This window comes from Thunnus albacares, chromosome 7 (assembly GCF_914725855.1).
Source record: "Thunnus albacares chromosome 7, fThuAlb1.1, whole genome shotgun sequence".
Classification (NCBI taxonomy): domain Eukaryota; kingdom Metazoa; phylum Chordata; class Actinopteri; order Scombriformes; family Scombridae; genus Thunnus; species Thunnus albacares.
Window position 1 is genome coordinate 11,513,731 of NC_058112.1, and position 20,891 is coordinate 11,534,621.

The following is a 20,891-nucleotide window of genomic DNA, read 5'->3' on the forward strand; positions in this document are numbered from 1 at the left end:
CCATGTTGGGACATTCAAATTTATCTAATTTCTCCAAAATATTCACTCCTGCTTAACACTGATATTTTTCTACTCTGTCCGTGTTTTTAAATCTTTCTTCAGAGGCCACAGGGGACAGGCACCCAGGGTCCAAAGTGGATCTGGCAGGCCTTGAGGAAAGCATTTGGCAGACCTCTAATCCTCAGCATCACATTCCGCTTCCTGGCCGACCTGCTGGGTTTCGCCGGTCCTCTCTGCATCTCTGGCATCGTCCACCACATCAGCAAGGACAACCGCACCATTCAGCAACCGGTAAGGAGGCAACGATACCGCCATGCACACAGTAGAAAAGCATAAAAGAACAGAAGGAATGATACTCATGGTTCATTAGTGCATTATACTTTGTACTGTATGTGGAGAATTTTCACTCATCAAAACATTTTTTCTGCAAATGTACTCAAAGGACTGAAGAGAATGCAACTCCAAGCATGTCACATTATTTATTTCTAATGATTTGTGATGATACTTGTAATACGCCATCCACTGAAGGTTAGAAGATTTGATCACACTTGCAGTAGAGACAGAATTAGTTGAATATACAAAAGGCAGGAGAGGACAAGTGGAAATGAAGCTATTTGGAAAGGATGAGATATTGCTTCAACATCTGTGTGTGTGTGTGTGTGTGTGTGTGTGTGTGCGTGCGTGCGTGCGCGTGTGTGTGTGTGTCCATATCACACCATGATTTTAACATTACTTTGTGTAGAATTTGTTGTTATGATGGCATCAGTTTTAGTTTATAGGAGAATGAATCAACCCGGGTTAATCCGGGTTCAATCATAAAGTTGAAATTTATTTTGTTTTCTTTGCAAACACAAATCACCTTCTCGTCATTTCTCACTAAATATTCTTGTTTTTTTCTTCTGTTTTTATTTTCTCATCTTAACAATGACACTGAAGTGATTTTACAGCTAGATTTTGATTTATCTTGACAGCCCTAATGGTTTAACGCTGAAAATTGTAATCTTCTCTCTAGCTTTATTTTCACTTTTCTTATGACATGAAACATTTAAGATCCACAGTTGGATCACAGGGAAATTGAACTCTTGTCACATAACATAATTACAGTATGTAGCATAGAGACAGTGATGTTATGAGAAATAAACAAAGAACTCAGACAAGGATTCAGAAACAGAAAAACACAGCCTGAGTAGACCTAACACAGGTCACATGGTCTGCCCCTTAAAGGTCACAGTTATAGTTTGATGAGACATTTATGATGCCCTCTCTTCCCCAGTACACCTGCCCTGATGATGCACTAATTTAAGCCTCGTCAAATATTTATGAGACCTATTGCCGCAGGAGCCGTCTCAGTTTCTTAGATTTCACACAGGGCAGACTGCCATATGAGACAGTCAAGCAGACATCCATCTGTAAGAATAACTCCTCAGTTATTTGTGTGAAAGTCACAGGGCGGTACAGTTGAATATCAAAAGTTAGTTTAAAATAGTCTAAAGACTCATCAGGCACTCCAACAAAAAATGCTTTTGACAGTGTTGCAGTTTGAAGAGAGGACTGAAAATAGGTCTGTTTGTAAAATAGTTGCAATTCGCACTAATGAGTTTGAAGAATAATAGCGTGTTTGTGTGCAGGAAGTGAGAAATATGCACATTTTGGGTGATAGGATGAGAAAGGGATAGCCAGGAGAGATTTCAGGGATGAGTTGATGTGATGTTGAGGCTCATTTCTAATCAATGATTTATAATTCTTTCTGGGAGAATGATCTCTTTCCTGATGCAGAATTAATACATCTTTGTGACCGTCTCATAGCTGAACTACATTCTTCTTTGGTTTCCAGCTCACACTCCACATACATATGAGCTGCATTATACAGTGCAAGGGCTCCACTTGAGTTCAGTCTAATTGCATTTCACATGCAGTGTTGTCGCCTGGTGTGAAATGTACATTATACTGTTAGCCTCGACTTTTGAAGTGATGAACAGGAACAATTTTAGTTGAAATTCAATACTGACAAAAAACTCTCTAAATCACCAAGTCAAATCCATTCCTGCAGAGTTCAGCCTGTGTTATTGACCTTGCCGAGATTCCTGCCTGACTGACACTGATAAACTGATCGATATCTCCACCCCATCCCCCCTCTTCCTACCTGTCTGTGTTTCCAGATGAGGTTACTGGGGATCTATTTCATTTCCTCCAAGGAGTTTCTGGAGAATGCATATGTGCTGGCTGTGCTGCTCTTCTTCGCTCTGCTCCTGCAGAGGACGTTCCTCCAGGCTTCCTATTATGTGGCCATCGAAACAGGCATCAACCTGCGCGGGGCCATACAGGTACGGTGCTTCAGAAATTCTCCATGTGACATGTTTCCATATTGAGGTTCTACTGTGAGTCCACATAGATCCCAATGTGGCTGTTTTCTCCTCAGACAAAAATCTACAACAAGATCATGCGTCTGTGCACCTCCAACATGTCCATGGGCGAGCTAACTGTTGCTCAAATCTGCAACCTGGTTGCCATAGATACCAACCAGCTCATGTGGTTCTTCTTTCTGTGTCCTAACCTGTGGGCCATGCCAGTACAGGTAAGAAACATGTTTGTCTGCTTGGTGTTATGGATGTGTTGCCTTTTTTTAACATTTTGCTACCTTTCTGTTTTTCTAATGCGCTTTCATTGCATTGTATATTGTTGCACAATGTGTTTTCTTTGCATCCTGTTGTCTTAAACTTCACTCAGCTCTGTTTAAATTGTGTTTGTCACCCTGAGTTATTATGCTACACTGGATTTTACTGCTCTGAATCGTGCTGCATGCTATCTTTATTGTTCCATATCCCGTTGTGCATTGTGTTTGTCTTTTTCCATCTGACTCATCAGTATGGGGCAAAGCTCGCTTTACAATCATGTTGAAAATAAAGGATTGTATACAGAGATGTGAAGGCTGAGAACGGAGCATCAGGTGTTATAGCCCCTGTGGGAGTTACAGTAGAATAGATTCACTGCAAATGTGTGCAGTTGATTGCAAACCTGTGACCTTCATGCTTTGAAATGTTGTCCTATAAGTGGATTGTATAATTCCTGTCATACAGTACTGCATAATCAATGTTGTTATACTATACTGTTAAGTCCTCAAGAGAAAGAGTTGAAAACCGACATCCTGATAAATCATAAAAACACAGTCTCAGCAAACTAATGAGGTTGATTTGTTTGACATGGAAATTCACTATCACTGGAAATCTGCTGGATACAGTTTGATTTCTGTGAAACAGACATGGAGTTTCCTGCGAAAAAACATTATCATTTACATTATATTGTAGACTAATTGCAGTCAGTGGAGTTTGGTGATGAACTACTAGTATAATAAAACTTGTGAACAATGCAGGTTCACGATACAATGTTGCTCATTTTTTTCGGAAATGAGTTTCTGCAGCAAGCACAGTGTGTGTGCTAATGCTTTACTGAGGTACTATTACACTGCTTTCATGTATTTTTTGGCTGATATTTCTTCTGGCTTATTGTGGGCTGTGCTGGCACCTCATCTTGTGTTCGGAGAAATGTATTCTCTTATCTCTTTATAGCAAGAAGTGCTGTTCCAAGGACCAACGATAAATCCTGGGGTCCAAAAACACAACTTGCATAATGTTTGTTGCCATAAAGTTACACATGAAGAAAATGTGCTTATATGTGAACTGATAGCACTGCCTATTTGCATTTTAGTTTGCCTGATATCATCTACATGGTAAACTTTGCCTTATTGTATTTTCAGTGTTATAATTTCTGCAGACAGTTTAAAGGCAAAAACACAGCTAGCAGTGCTTCCAAGTTTTGATGCTGCTACACGCCAAGAATCACCAATAAACAGAGGAGGTATTGATATAAAAATGTAAATGTTATGCTTACGAGTAAAAACACAGCCACAGCAGGTCAGATGCTGGCTGCGTGAGATCCTTAAACCTGCTGGTTTCTCTCAGGTCTGAGCTGCATTAGTATTCTGTGTCTCTACCCAGCTGTCTGCTTTGTGTATGAATCCATTGTGCTTCCTTTTTACTGCCTCCTGCCCTGATAGGACTGTCGCTGGGTTTCACCAGTGATCTCAGATGTGTCAGTGGTTTTCTATAGCTGTTTAACTTTGTTAGATATATTTTGACATTTTAATATATGGATCTCTTGGTGTTTATTATTAATGGCCCACACTGACATTTTGAGAAATAAGTCCAGTATGTCACTGTATCACTTAGAAGAATGGCTGCAAAATCATCTCTGTATCTCCAGAGACAGCTTTTTGCTGTGTGTGTGCTGCTCACCTCTCAGCATACAATGGGTTCAATAATCACAGTTAGATACTTAGATTAGAGATTAATCCTTTCATAATCCAAATTTGATTAATTATTTATCATGTGGCCAGTTGACCGTAGACTATGAAATCCAATCTAATCATACTGGAGTCAATTATTTGTCAAAAGCTCAAATTAATTAAGTATTTGTAGATAGCAGGTAGATAACTGCTTGAGAAATTAGAAATACATTCGCCTCTTTTTAAAAATATCCCCATGTCTGTAAAGTGTAGATGCTCCTTATGGTAAATAGAGCTGCAACATTTTCTGGATGAATGAATGAATTGTTTTGTCAGTAACATGTCAGAAAATAGAGAAAAATGCCCATCACAATTTCCAAGAGCCCAAGATGACACACTCAAATTTCTCATTTTGTCCAACAAACAGTCCAACATCCAAATGATGCAAACCAGGGAAAAGCAGGAAATACTAACATTAAGAAGCTAGTACACACAAATGTTTGGCAGATTTGTTTAAAAAGTGGCAAAATAGTTGTCAATTAATTTTCTAGTGTTTGACTAATCAATTAATTGTCAAATTGTTTCAACTCTAAATTCAAAAGCTGCTGCAAGTTGCAGCCAGGAAGCAGGTGCAGTGAATTACAGAGAGTGATGCTATGTATGTCATGTAGTGTGAAGCTTCTTAACAATGACACTGTTAAATCAGGTATGATTTATGTTAGCGGCAAACATTAACTGTGACGGGGTTGTGGGCTCCACATCTGTACATTTCTGTTGCTATAGCAAATGTCATAGTTACATATGACTCACACTTCTAATGGAGTCATTACAAAAGGAAAGAAAATCATATCCTACTGTTCTTTCACACATCACCACCTCATGTCTCCGGTGGCACACATTATCAGGTGATGGATGAAGGAGAGGATGTGAGAGAAATGTCACATCCATCTCCATCTGGTTCTGTGTGTCCTGGGGATTTCTGAATCTGCATGGGTTCAGTTTGATGCCAAAGATGGCAGGGGCTGAACGGACAGGTGGGAACATGACTCATCTCTGTTGTTAACTGGTAGATAAAGAGTTGATGCCTGTGGAGGATGAAGAAAACTTCTCATAAGTATTTAAGTGTCACCATTCTTAATTCATTCAACTTACTGACCAATGTTAGTTGTGTACTTGAAACCATAACCTTCAAGAAATATGCATCTTTACATTTGCATTCCCCTGTAAGCATTTGTGTATAAATGTCAGAGTGTACATCCACTGAAAAAGTAATGCCTGCCATTCGCTGCATTGGCTTGTTCAAAGCAGGATTCAGATACGACAGCTTTCTAAATGGAGTCAGTTATAGGCAGTTTTAAGCTTTATGTGACTTCTCCTTGCATGCACAGCTTCTCAGAAAGTGATGCTCTTCTTAACACAGTTTTTAGCCACGCTAGCATTTTGCAATATTGGCCTGTTGGTCAGTCCAGATGGAAATATCTCAACTATTTGGTGGATTGCAATCAAATTGTGTGCAGACATTCATGGTCCTCAGATGACGAATCCTAATTACTTTGCTGATCCCCTGACTTTTTGTCTATTGGTACCAAGAGTTTGTATGTGGTTTTGAGTGAAATGTCTCAATAACTATTGGATGGATTACCATGACCCTCAGTGCAGACATCCATGTCCCCATCATTAGGTCGTCATTTTAATTTGTCCAATACTTTGGTTTATAACTAAGTACATGCAAAACTAAGCCACAGCTGTACTTTTGTTTAGTGCTAACTAGAGAATATTACCATGCTAAAACGCTAAACTAAGATGAACATGGCAATGTTCTTAGTGTCACCATGTTAGCATCTTCATTGTGACTATATGTTAGCATGCAGATATTAGCATGTATCTCAAAACACTACTGTGTCTTAGTAAAGCCTCAGGGAGCCACTAGCCTGGTTGTAGACCTTTAGTCTTGTTATAAGGTCAGCTGGTAGCATTGAGTGTTGTGACTGAAGCCTGCTTCTTTGGAAGTCTCATATTCCTGTGTTTTCTCTCCACAAGGTTGATATCCGGTCCTTTCTCTCTCTGTGTGTCCCTCTCTCAGATCATTGTGGGAGTGATCCTACTCTACTACCTCTTGGGAATGAGTGCCTTGATTGGAGCAACTGTCATTGCTGTGTTAGCTCCTGTCCAATATTTTGTGGCCACAAAGCTGTCCCAAACACAAAAGAGCACTTTGGTGAGTATCGTCATGGGTGCTTTTACATTTATAAGTAGTCCTGCTGAGTGCTCCTGTTTTTTAATCCTAATGACTTTGCTGATCCCCTGACGTTTCATTTAGTGCAAGAGTAGGTCAAAAATGTATCTCAAGCAGTGATATATTTTGACATCTACTTAATGAACCAGCACAACATTTGGTATGCTGATACCACAATTTGATAAATATATCCTAATGTTTTGGTGATATTTGACTGTTTATCTAGTGCTAGCAGGGCGATTTTTCTGTTTCAGAGTGAAAGATTTTGACAGCTATGGAATGGAGTACCGTGAAATTTGGTTCAGACATTCATTTGTCCCAAGGCACGAATTTTGATAGCTCTAATAATCCCCTGACTTTTCATCTAGTATCCAAGCAGGAGGAGTCAAGCACAATTTCATGTTGAAATGAGAACCAAAATTGCACTGTGCCACCTTTTCAGAATAAGCACAACTTCAGCTGCGTCCCTCCATCCACCATGGCACAAGTGGGTTTGTTTGAACAGATGCAAGCACAAAAAATTCACAAAACGGGCCCATAGTCTTGTTCCACCTATTGTAACCGAGTATGAACCTCAAATTTTAGAGACTGATCAATAAAGACTAGTTTATACCAGAGTGCTTGGTTCCCACCAGTGTTTTCAGGTGGTAAAATGAAATGTAAATATGTTCTTCATTGTGTGGGCTCTGACCTGTCAGACCATGCAGAACTTGACAAACAGTGAGGGTCAATATTGGTAATGAAGTGGATGTAATGATGTCGCATGCTCCTCTCTATCTCAGATACACACACACACACACTCTTAGATATCTCCTTGGAGAATAACAGCTGTGATTTATCCAGGTAAAACAGCAAAATGTTTTCAATCACACAAGATGTGCTCATTCTGCCTCAGGGCTGTCCACTGCCGCCCACTGCTACAAGGCTATTGTTCATTAAATAATTCAATAAGACCAGTCAAATGTAATAATACTGTTTCCTTGAGTCTGCAATACTGTGAAGCACGATTTTATACCAAGAAAAACACTTTGCTTTGATGGCTTTGATGTTTGTATTGGCAATTGAACCCAGATAGACTATCCAGTGATTACGCTTGTGTCGCCCCCTGGCTGCGCCTCTTTTAATACATCTCTCCTTGATCTGTCAGGTCTTCTTTACTCATCTGTTACAGTTGTATAATCAAAGTCTCCCCCTCTGCTCTCAGGAATACTCCAGTGAGCGTCTAAAGAAGACCAATGAGCTGCTGCGGGGCATCAAGCTGCTGAAGCTGTATGCCTGGGAAGGCATCTTCTGTGACAGCGTGGAGGAGACCAGGGGCAAAGAGCTCACCAGCCTGCAGGCTTTCGCTATTTACACATCCATATCCAGTAAGTCACTCTTTGTACTCTTGACATTTGAACTTTTGAAATGGTAAGGGAAAAAAATCCCAGAGATCATTATGTACTTTACACGTGTTTCTATTGCAATTTCAATCTTATTGAAACTTTCCATTTCCAGTCAACATATGTGAGTCAATACATAAGTATAAAAATAACTGGGTGTAAAGATAACTAATGTTTTAGACATTAGAGATGTTATTGTACTTCCATTGCTCTTTATGGTCACTCAATACTTATCTGCTCTCTGCAGATTGTCCTCCTTAACGCCTTCCACGTCCTCACAACGACAGCGGCTTCAGTCTGCATGGCTCCAATCCATGGTGTCCAATCTAAAATCAATAATTGCAGATTAAGGAAGAGATAACAATAACAATTTTCTCCTTGACAGTATTAGAAACAAAGTGTAACTTAACATCAAGTAACATGCAATAACAACCTTGTTTTTACTATGACAGTTTGAATTTGCTGTATTACTGTATAAACAACCGAGAGTGACAGGAAATAGAAAGAGGCGTTGTTTGCGACAAATGTTCTAACAACATTCAGCCAACCAGGATGTTGTGATTACTTTTTATTTACTTGCAGTCACACCAGCCATGTATTTTTGACTTTGGTCGAATTGGTTTGGAAGAGTTGTTGTGAAACAACTTTAGTTGAGATGAGTAAACTACTTATTTTTGTGAGGATCTTCACAAAAATCCACACACCAGCCGGAAATAGTTATTCTCCACATAGCATTGTTTGTTTAAAAAATCTTCCAGTGTCTCACACAATCCTGTATTTTTATGTTGTCTTTTTCAGTTTTCATGAATGCAGCTATTCCCATCGCAGCTGTACTGACGGTGAGTGTAAATCCAGTTCTCCCATTAATCTGCAGCCAATGTTGTAGCCAATTCAGTGGTCTGTCCACTGACTATTGTCGCTGACATGGATCACTGGTTGCTACCAGTGGGGGGCACTGAATCTAGTGGGCCAGACCAGTTAATGAGTGGTCAGTGGAATGGTCTCTGTGGTCCTGATCCACCTTCTCCTCCCTCTCCACCTTCTGTTGGCAATGCTGTTAGCCAAATAAATGTCAGAGATTGTAATCCTTTGTCTATTAAATATACTCAATTATCGATTTATTGATTATGCCTATAATCTTATTGTTGCACCGTACTGTACTGATTACTATCTAGGTATAACCGCACCAGTGACCAATGATAACCAGTGATCCGTGTTAGCGACCATGGTCAGTGGACAGACCACTGAATTAGCTGCAGCCCCCTCTTCCATTAATTCACCTAAAAGTTAAAGATTCAATACGTGTGTGTTTATTGTTGTCTAGTTATAAGCATAGCCAACAACTACTCAGCTGAGTGAATCCTGTTCACTTCCCTCAGTGTGAAGGACAGAGAGACAGTACAGTCTGACTCTGAAGATGTTTGTGACATTGCACAGAGACACAGTGGATGGCTCACTGACAGCACCACATTAAATCCTGTCTGTATTTATAGAAGTCCTTCATGGTTGTAGAGTTGAGTGGTGACAAATTACAAAAGTCAGACAGATATCAAGGAGAGGGACAACTATACAGGACAAATGTAGACAAATGATTCATCTTTGATATAATTTGATCTTGCTCCTCAGCCTTGATCCAACAGCTCAAGTTCGATAACACGTTGATGCTGACAGCCAAAGAATGAATCTGTTTATCTTTGATGGATTTTTTTTTTGTTTTGAACAGGTCATGAGTTTGTACCATCCCTAAATCCATGCTGTTTAGACTAACTTCCATCATTCTCTTCCTCCTCTTATCCTGCAGACGTTCGTGGTTCACGTCCACATCTCTGAGGACGCTGACCTGTCCCCAGCTGTGGCCTTTGCCTCTCTGTCCCTCTTTCACATCCTGGTCACCCCCCTCTTCCTGCTCTCCAGCGTGGTGCGCTCCACTGTCAAGGCTCTTGTTAGGTGAGGAACTAAAAAATATTCAGACATTTGAGTGTAAATTCAGATCATCATATGCATGTAGATTTTTTCATAAATTACAAAGAGCACAGTTTGATTGACACATCAAGGATTTATAGCATGTTGTTATACAGTTAGATTTAGAGGAGAAGCGTTGTCATAAATGTACTGTCCGCACCGTTCTCCCTGCATGAATATGATTGGATGTTACCAGTGACACAGCTGTGAATGAGCCAATGCTTGTGAAGCACATTAGAAACAGCCAATAATAATCAGCCAATACAAGTGTGTCTTCAGTGCTCTGCCTGAACTAACGCTACGCTTCATTTCTTAATCTATAGATAGACTAGGTAGCACTGGTTTGTTTGTCTTGTGACTGAGTGTTTATTGGTGAAGAAAAAAAATAGTAATGGGGAAGATGAGTTTGGACTGAAACAACTAACCTACAGTTAGATGGATCAGTTGCATTATTGGATTAGCCTGTGTTCACATGACAAAGGGCTTCACTTCTCTGTCTTTTTAGTACACTGGTCTGTGACAGTAATTGTATTTATTTATCTCAGCAATTAGTTTAACAATTAGTTTGGCAGCTGGGACATCTGTTGTGATTAGCCTGCTGCAGAGCTACAGATCTTCCCCCTCAGTTATTAATCTTGCACAAAAATCCTCCATCCTGTCACCCTTCTAGTCACATATGTCCTGCTTTTCATATTATATGGAGTTTTAATATTTATAGAGGTACTCTTCTATTTTTTATAGAATATATACAGGGTGATTAAGACACAGGTTTTAACCATTTGGCTGTTCTGTGATAAACAAACTCACTGCTTTGCCTGAAGTGGTTAGGTACTTCATCTAGATGGATAATCTCTACACGCAGGGTCATTAGCATCATGAACTACTGCTTAAAAGATTAAAGCAGTCTTGAATGGATGTCTTATAAAACCAATGAGGCAGAAGTCTTTTCCTTAAGCCTGTCCTGGCAATGAGAGCATGTCATTTAATATCCCATCATCTCTGTCGGAAGTGGGTGGAGTGATGAAACTAACTGCTGCAGAATTGCCTTGGATTGCACATCATAAATTACACATTTTCTATTCAGTTTGGTGCTGGTGTAAGCACCTTATTTAAAGTAGAGTGGACTTTCTATTTTAGAAGCTGCCTGTGATCATTTGAGATGCCTGCTTTGGGACTGTGTGAAGTGACACACTTTTTCAGACACCATAAAAAAAACCTAACGTGGATTCAGCACCTCACTTTATCTTCACACTTTAATGTGAGAAATTGTGGAGAATAGAATTGGTAAAAAAGGTAACAACTACATTATATTGTTATGTATAGAGCAAAATCAATGCAGCAACAAACCTATTTTTATTTTATTTCTTTTTGAGAGTCTTCATATGTTGCTGCATAGGCATCAGACTGAAACTTTACATTTTTCATGAGCTACTCTCTTCTCATAATCCAGTTTATGGCGATCTTGTGAAAATAGGGACACTTATCATACTGTTGTCACTATTACAGTGTAGTTGATCTTACAGACCATGTTCACTGTGGCATCCTACCTGCAAATCTCTGACATATATGTCTTAATTCATGAGACTCATATAACATAAATGAAACAAATCAAGGAAATTTGTCCCAGCTGAGAGATTTTAGTAATTAGATTCGGATTGCCTGCATGAGCAGAGGGAAACATGTGTTCTCATTTGGGAAATAGAAGATAAGCCATTGTAATTTGGAGATGTAGAGATATGTGAGTATGTGTGAAAGAGGGGAAGTGAAAATAAAGCTCATTCCTAGTGAACCATGTTCAATTGATTTTCCAGTCTGCCTCACTGGATGAACGATGCGGCAGTAAACAGTAAGGATGCTGTTGTCTTTACAAGAGTTAAAGTGAGCTACTTTAAGGTCTATAATCAGTGCAGGTGTACCTGCTGTAATAGTTGATTGCATCAGCATGGTTTCGAGCAATCTCTTGATTTATTGTTCAGATTTAATTAAATTTCTCATCATTAGTGACCTGACTCTTGTTTCTTTGTTCTCTGTATTATTTGCAGTGTTCAGAAGCTCAGCGAGTTTTTCTCGAGTGATGAGATTGGAGAAGAACAGGAGCCGAGAGCAATGTTAACCTCTGGCTCCAGCAATCACAACCAAAATAGATACCAGGCTGTGGTAAGTACATGTACAAATATAAACCCACGCAAACATTTTTCTGTTTTGGCTTGTTTTAGGCAACAAGGGTTCTCGGCAACTCGCTTGCTGGTGCATCCAGGCTCTCTCACTTTGCTTTGAATGTTGTTGTTTTTTTCTCCTCCACCTTGTCGTCCTCCTGTATTCATCATTACCATTTTGTCCTTTGTGCTGGATGTTACACAACCCTCCTCTAGTCATCCTCTAAACCTTTCCCTACGTCTTCCTCCTCCTTTTGGTCCCGTCTCTTCCAGCCCCTGAAGGTGGTGAACCGGAAGCGCCCCCCGAGGGACGACTGGAACAACTACGACTCACAGGGGGACCACGAGGGTGATGGACCCTCCCAGGATGTGGATCAAGACATCTGTATCAAGGTGAGACAGATAAAAGGAGAGAAGTGTACATATCAGAAAACTAAAAGCTAAAGGCAACAGTAAATTTGCCTCCAGACTGCAAGTGATTCAAACGTAACTTTTGCACAGCCAGTAAGAAGATAAATTAACACTCAAAGTTTGATCAAAGTTGAAGTAACGGTGGGCAGTCAGTGTGGCCTTCAAAATGAATTTTGAACATTTTACCTTTTCTTAAAGGTCAGTTAGCGCAAATTACACTGACTGGTCAAAATGGGGGAAAATACATTTTCCCTCCCGGTTTTGTCACAATCAGACAAGCCGTGTAGCAGTTATGACCTTTAAAGATTTCTTTACATAATGGACAAAAAACTGTTTATTCTTTTGTTGTGTTGCTTTTACTACAGAGATGCAGAAGTAGTGTTCTGTAAGTCATGTTTTTGACTCCAATAATGCAACAGCGGAAGTTGACAAATGGAGAATATATCAATCAAAGTATCTTGAACACTACCGCAGCATGATATATCTTGTCTCTGTTTAGCAGCATCTTCAAAGATTACATAATCGGTTCCTTCATGGATTTTGGGAATTCCAGTGATTTGTCAGCTTGATTAATTCTCTGTACATCAGTCATATCATGGAGGCCAATTGATAGCATCAGTTCTTCTTTCTCTCTTGCATAAAATGAGGAATTTCCCTTTCATTGTCCAACCATAAATCTGCATAGTTTTTGGGAGACAACATATTAACTAATTGATTATTAAAGAGTGACTTGTGCTATATCTGCTCCTCAGATAACTTGCGGTTATTTCACCTGGACCGACGGACCACCAACACTCGCTAATGTGGACATCAAGATACCGTTTGGTGAGCATTAGGCTGTGTGAATGTACAATCTGCGTCCTCATTTCCTCTCCTAACATGTTTCCTTATCAAATTTCTGTCTGTTGTTGACTTGTTTACTGACTGACTCTCTTCAATATCACATCTGTCAGGTAAGCTGACTATGATTGTGGGCCAGGTGGGTTGTGGAAAATCCTCTCTGTTGCTGGCAGCACTGGGAGAGATGCAGAGAATATCAGGAACAGTCACCTGGAACAGGTCAGTTATAGGTTCACTGATTATTTGCTGTTTACAAAAATCTGTCTGTGCCAATTAACTCTGGTTTAACACCAGAACCGCTGCAGGGGTTGTTTTTACCCACTGCCACAACAGCGTTAGCAAACACATAGATGTCCTTTCTTGAAGCAGTTAAGTTGTTCATTTTCATCTATTTTTTCAAAATAATAAGTAAAACTTGGCAAAATAACTATTTAAAATTCAGTTCATGGGGTTTGTTAATTTTACAGTTGCTTTAGGCTATTTCGTTACAGATTGGAAAAGTCAAATACGTTTTAAAATTCATCAGTTAACTGTAGGCTACAACTAAATAATTGACACTTTTAAATAATTTTATTATTGTAGAGTGAGAATATGAATTTCGTATAATGTGTTGTTTTATACTGGGAATAAAGAAACGGAGCAGTTTCTCACTCTCTCTCTCTCTCTCTCTCTTTCACACACACACACACACACACACACACACATACTCACAATCGGCACACTCGCTTTAGACTTTCACAGTGTGCAACCAGATGTGACACAAATGTTGAGCACAGCATTATATAGCAGTTTCTATGAGGGGTAAAAGTGACCCCTCAGTGCTTTGTGCATAAATGATGATATTTTTTTCTTTTTATCCCACACTCCCCATAATTCACTAGATGATTTATAAACCCATTTTAGGAAAAGTAATGAACTGAGAGATGTAGGGGTTTTAATCTAACAGGGTTACATGTATTTGAAAACACCAGGGGAGTAAAAATGACCCTTGGCGGTTCTAGTTTTTAAATTTCATCAAATACTACAGTGAAGTATTGTTACTGAATGTTTTTATCAGATTTAACTGGTTAAGAATTACACTAACTACTATTATTGCTCTGCACAATGTATAATGAGAATGTTTCTAATGCACATTGCACATCATATATAATAATAATAATAATAATAATTCTTCTCTTATCATATTTCATTATATACTATGTATTTAATCACTGCACAATGGATAATTATTTTTGATCTATCTCGCTACTCTCATTTTATTATATACTGCATACATAATTACTGCACAATGTATAATAATAACCTTTTCTATTTTACTATTTAACTATGTATTTAATTTTATTCCATTGTTGCACGTGATGCATGTGCTGGACGGTGCTGTTGCGACAATTAAATATCCCTCGAGATTAATTAAGTATTTCTTCTTCTTCTTCTCCTTCCTATTTGATGGTATGATGACAGAAACTAAGGAAACAAAGGCTGATGAACAGAAGTTATTGTCCTTTTTTTTCCGATTGTTACACAGCTGCACAAAATAATTATGCAGCTATTCATTGTTTGTGCTGATTATAACCACATCCATTCAATTAGAAAACAATGTGATACATGTGCCCTCAGGGAAACCCGTGTACTGTATGTTACACAGTTCATTCTTGTAATGAAATTGAATCCAAAGGTGAAAGGTTAATTGGAAGTGAATTGCTCCCTGTGGAGATGCGGACCACTCTGGTCGATATCACGGCATGTTTCCCTCCCTCATCCTCAGCTGTGCAGCGGTCTGACTCGAGCTTTTTAAACATTTCAGGTAATTGGTCTGCCAGGGACTGTTGGATGCTTTTATTTATGTGTTTTCGTGCAGTGATAAATTCTACACCCCTGACAGGGCGATGTAATTATCATCAAAATCTGCCCTGCACATTCTCACTTACCATGACACAGCAATATAACATAAATGGATTTGTAGGTCAGTGAAATAGAGCTGATATTGCAGATTTTATTTTTCATAGTTGGATGAACATGAAGATTAGTTCATTGCACCACTGAGAAAAAATGTGTCACATCCCAACAGACTGCACATACAGTAGACAAGCAATTACTAACATCTCACTTGCTTTAAAGCCAGATGGAAACATCCAGAGGGTCGAGACCACCAAGGGGCCAAAAGATAACTCTCATGGGATGATTAACAGGATAAAAAAGCAGGAAAAACAATTTTTTTGCTCCATAAAATTTGCTCTATTTGTTCCTCTACACTTAGTTTTTTTCTTGTGAATTACTGGACATGTTGTACCTCTAAACCCTCTAAATATGATTCAAATAATTTGATGAAAAATAAAATCTCTATTTGGTTGATTGAGTCACAACCTATAGACATATGCAAACTTTGACTATGGTTCATAAGCATGTCACATATTGCTCTAAACAGCAGTTTTAAGTTTTTGAAAACATCAAGTTCTTGTTCGTACGCAGGTTGAATGCACTTATTGTATGACGTTTTGGTAAGGTAATGTCCTTGCAGTAGTTAACATTGTAAAAATCTCACTGTAATTTCATATCACTTTGCGTTAAAAATATATAATTTCTGAGATGTAGAGTCACAGACAGACATGTCGGTGGTTCAGTACATTTTAGTGATCATGTGCTTGGATTTTTGTACGATGTAATTTCTCTGCTCTGATTGGTTTGTGTTTAGTTTTAAAACTGTCCAGTCTGGTACGCAGTCAGACCAGCACAAATCTTTTTTACTGCTTTTTGTAACCTCCTTCTGAGAAAGTATTAATCTTGCTGGAAAATGTGGGTGACCAATTATAATATATATAAAGTAAACCCAGTGGATCTAGAAAAGCAGAGCACATTTTCAAATAGCACAGCTGAAACTGAATCCTCGAATCTTGCCAAATTAATTCTGGGCATCATTAGCCTGTATCTGATGCATCTGAATATCCAGGATACCCAGGATAGCAATGCTATCAGTCCCCCTACTTGATTGTCACAGTGCCCCACACACACACACACACACGCACACACGCACACACACAGTTCCTCCTTCTGTCTCGTTGCCAGGGCGGTGCTCCCTCTGATATTGGGTTGGATTTTACCCCCTTCCGGGTGTTGACCCCTCTCCCTTATCATGTGTCCCAGGCAGACACTAAGGAGCTCTCCTGAAGTATTTAGACACACATTCAGAGCAGTTTGTCCGTATGTTTCCACCATGTTTGTTGGTGTTATTTTTGTGCTGTGTTTCAGTCAGGAACATTTATAGCCACACATGGTCAGACTGTTGTATCTGGGAGGGGAACGGTCTGCTTTTTGAGAGTTTCCCCCCAAATTAATTCTGAACAGCGTGTGTCGGATTCAGCTGGGATCTCAGTAAAACCTCCTCAGAAAAAGCAGCAGACACTGAGATAAGAAAAGTGACAAGTGAGAAAACCAGAACAGCGTGTTCCTGGCAGGAGTAAACAGCATGACTAATCAGAAGAGCAAGCGTGCAAGCTTGTCAGATTTATGAACACAGCCTCACCGACTTGTTTGATGGTGATTCTGAGGCAACGGTTACTGACCAGAAAGGTCATTTAGCAGTTGTTCTGGAGCTTTTGATCATATTTAATAATCATCCTTGGCCCAGTTTTTATGGAATTTCCATTTTTCTCACTTTCAGGACTTCTTGTCTATGTCAGCTTAAAAGTCAAGACTGAAAGTTAGTTTTTGTCATTTGAACCAGTAGTTGACAAGATAATCTCACCACAAGGTCCAATGTTCTGTCAACTACTGGTTCGCAGATTAAGAATACATTTTTAATCTCATTTTTGGTGACTGTTTTCTCATCAGCATACTGTCACGTCCACTTCTGGCAGCATTTGGATTGGATTTGCTTTTCATTGAGCTGTACAGCAGTAAGTTATTACAGGAAGTAATCAATACCATATTAATACAGCAGCACCATCAGGAACGAGTCATGCTTTATGCTTTCTCTTCACTGTGTCAGTCGCTGTCTTTTAATAAAGTCTGATGAGATTTCGATTAATTAAAACCTATTAGTGGGAAGAATTACAGGTCATGAAGGATGGCATCTTTCCTGGGTGGGTGACCCAGTGACACCGTACTTCACATACACAACCTGTCATTTCCATCGGTGGGACCCCCAGCCCCCTACACTCTTCCTCACCCACCTGCTCCCTCTGGCTCCTGTTGTCCTCCTCCCTCGCTGCTCTCCCAATCCAAATATGGCACAGAGCAGGGAGCGTCTGAGATTCTCAGTCATTAAGCAGATGACTATTTGTATCTTGACCTCAATATCCAGTTGAAACAGTGCAGGCTGGATATCTTATGTACAGTGAAGTCCAGAGTCTCAAAACTGGGCAGCACAGCCAGTTGGAGGGCGAGGTCGTGACCTCAACCTTACCTGCTAAAGTAATTAACTGCAAAACATCAACTGGCCGACAACTAGAGTATGAAAGAGCTCTTTACTGTTGGGGATCAATAATGTACATTGTCTGTAGACTGGTATTATTGATCTGAAGAACAATAAAAGAGAAAAAAATGTTCATAAGAAGGCATTTTCAGTCTGAGGGCAGACAGTGTGTCATTATCAGGCGTGGTCATCACAATGTACACGCATCATTACTCTCCGTCATCATTAGTGAGACTTTAAGTTTAATGATGGGCGTTTAAGTTTATTAAAGACAGTTACAAACTGTGAGAAGGCTTTGATGATTAGACTTTCTCATGAATTCCATCTAAAATAACACTGAGTCCTTAAAGTTGTTGATTGACGTGAAGAGGAAATAGCCCTCAGTGGTCCAGTCGGAGATGAAAGCTGTGAGTCATCACCTCCTGGCAGCAGGATGAAGACAATCAGCTGTCCGTTCAGGCTTCAATGTCTTTCAAGTGTCATTAGGAGATCAGCTCTGATGAGATAATCTTTTGATGGGGTGTTTTCACTGTTTGTTGTTAGAAATTGTTCAGTTTAACCCTCATAATTGACATGTGATAATGTTTGTTTTACATGTTGTGTGAAATGCCTTTAACACAGATGTAAGCTGTGACATAAGAACTTTATGTACTATATTAGAAGCATATGTAATATGCTCTTGCCATTTTTTCCTCCTGTCACCTTTTTATAAACTTTTTCAAACTTAATGCTTGAATTCATTCTAATAATAATCAGAAAGGTTGATCATCTTCACCTTCCTTTGAGCAAAACCAGACATGTCCAGTCTTCACTGAAATATAGTGATGCACAGATATGGACACATTTAATCAATGAAATCTAATTATTTAATATTGTTTAATTTTCTCTTTCTTTTTTTATAAGATCATTGCTGATCGGTGCTCTTGTTTTCCTTTTTTATTGTTATTTTAATAGATTGTTATTTTACCATTAACTAACAAATTTATATTGTTAGTATTATTAGCCTGTTTTGTAATTTGCCACCCAAAAAGTAAATTTTTTCGATTTAACAAAAAATGAATATTTATCATAAATATGTGGCATTTCTGCTGTAAATACAAACATGTAAAGTGTTTAGCAGCCAGCTCAAAATACATTTTGTTTGTTTATTCTCAAACTCTCTGTTGCTGGTATCTATGCATCTTAAATTCAGCTTTACACCTCCTGAATAGAGTTGCTGTCACTGTTAATTTCTACTTCTTGTGCTTATTTTACACAGCCAGTAACAGCGGTGTTTACATGTATGTGTGTGTGGCATGTCAGAACTTCTTAAATGTCAGTCAGTCAGTTCCTAACAGCTGTGCTCTCTGCTGTAACGGCTGCCATCTGAAAGCTACTGCAGCAAAACTGGTGTAAATCAGCCCTCGCTCTCTGGTTGTGCTCAGACGTGATAGGAGTCACCTTCGCAGGACGAATGTGAGAGGTGTCAACTTGTCAAACCTAAAAATATACCGCTGCCTCTACTGAGCATGTGCAAAGTCACAAACAGCCAATCAGATCTTAATGATTTTTGGGTTTAGGACTCTTTATGTAAATCGTTATGTGTATGTGTATATGTGTGTATGTATGCATGTATCTATGTGTGTGTGTGTGTACACTTTGAGGCATTAAGTCTCAAAAAACTTGATTTATGTTTATATTATAGTTTATGAGTTTTCAGGTCTTTACAATTTAAATAACCAGATTTCAAAAATGTCTCTCGTCCTCTGGGAGCTTTTGCTGTATTTTTTTTTAATAACTTTTAATGAATTGCATTAATCCTGCAAATGAAAAAATCAATCACAGGTTTCTTACAGTAGGAACACCTCCACTAATATTTGCCCTCTATTTTTTACAGCCTGCCTACCCTGGAGTCTGAGGGAGATGAAAGGTAAGTATTGCAAGAAAACAATTGCAACCTCCAGAGGAGAAAAATCTATAAATATTTCCAGATTGGATCACAGGAACAGTTTCAAACCACAAATACTGTGTACTGTGCACTATTTCTGCTGAGGAAAGATATTTGACTCTTTCTTCTCAGTGCTGTTGAAACAATAGTGGATATCATAAACCCCCATTATAAATAAAGCCACGCTGACAGGTCATAATTGTCACTGGTTTAGCGTACACAAATAGTGGTGTTATTCCAGCACACTGTGGATCATGGTTTCTATTTGTAACTCAGCTGGCTTTGTCATTCACTATCTATCACTCTGGAAATACACACACACATACATACATATATATATATATATATATACACACACACACACACACACACATACACAATAATCCACGTGGCCCTGTTGTTGGCAACAGTACATCCGACTATTTGACAGCTGGTCTCTTGCCACTGGCTGATGTCCCTGTTCCTGTCTAGCCAGTCATTGACAGAACTTTTCTTGGCTCTGTGTGTCTATAAATATCATAACGTTAACGGGTTTGAGTGTTTTTGCAGATACAAGAAATGTCTGCTCAATAACACATGTATGACACACTGCAGTCGATACAAAACACCAGGTTTTTAACACATACTAAGAGAAGCAACCACATTACACCAACCCTTGCTGTCCGTCATTGGTTACCTGTGAGTTTTAGAATTGATTTTAAGATTTTGCTGCTGGTTTTTAAAGTCTTGAATGGTCAGGCTCCTGCCTATGCCAGCAGGGTCCTGGTAATGGTAAAATCTGGACTTGTCACTAAAGGGGACTGGGTCTTCACTGTTCGGGTCTCTCAGCTGTGGAACTCCCTGCTGGGAGATCTCAGGCAGGCAGACTCAGTGTCATCTTTTACATCTCTTCTTAAAACTCATTTTTATCTTATGGCTTTTTTCTTAACTGATGGTATTTGTTGTAAATATTTATCTTGTTTATATCTTATGTTTGGATCTTATTTACTTGTATTAGGTGCTATAGAAATAAAGTTATTATTATTATATGTTTGTTTTTACAGTCTAGTTGAGAAAATGAACAATGTGCATTATGAACAAAATACTAAAACTCACTGCTCTACTACGTAATGTCCATTTAAGAAGCATTTATTTAAAATGTTTTCCAAAGTACATCACCCCACTAATAATGTCATGTTACTTATCAGAGCCATTTCAGGGCTCAGATTTTTATGTAAAATAGCACTGTTCACATATTAATCTCATCAGGGTTGGTTTTATTTCATAGAACAATAAATAAATAAC

The 20,891-nt window shown here is 38.9% G+C and overlaps 1 protein-coding gene across 4 annotated transcripts in view; it reads left to right on the forward strand.

The window, feature by feature from the left end:
* The window catches only part of abcc8 (ATP-binding cassette, sub-family C (CFTR/MRP), member 8), a 63,767-nt gene that overhangs the window by 18,940 nt on the left and 23,936 nt on the right, over positions 1–20,891 (forward strand). For 2 of the 4 annotated variants that reach the window (XM_044356699.1, XM_044356702.1), the window contains exons 7-18: positions 103–291; positions 2,160–2,324; positions 2,420–2,575; positions 6,366–6,500; positions 7,723–7,885; positions 8,699–8,739; positions 9,702–9,847; positions 11,905–12,019; positions 12,235–12,411; positions 13,182–13,254; positions 13,383–13,488; positions 19,557–19,589. In XM_044356699.1, coding sequence (XP_044212634.1) covers positions 103–291; positions 2,160–2,324; positions 2,420–2,575; positions 6,366–6,500; positions 7,723–7,885; positions 8,699–8,739; positions 9,702–9,847; positions 11,905–12,019; positions 12,235–12,411; positions 13,182–13,254; positions 13,383–13,488; positions 19,557–19,589 — 1,499 coding nt within the window. The remainder of the gene's footprint in view (positions 1–102; positions 292–2,159; positions 2,325–2,419; positions 2,576–6,365; positions 6,501–7,722; positions 7,886–8,698; positions 8,740–9,701; positions 9,848–11,904; positions 12,020–12,234; positions 12,412–13,181; positions 13,255–13,382; positions 13,489–19,556; positions 19,590–20,891) is intronic. The other 2 variants (XM_044356700.1, XM_044356703.1) reach the window with 1 other exon arrangement.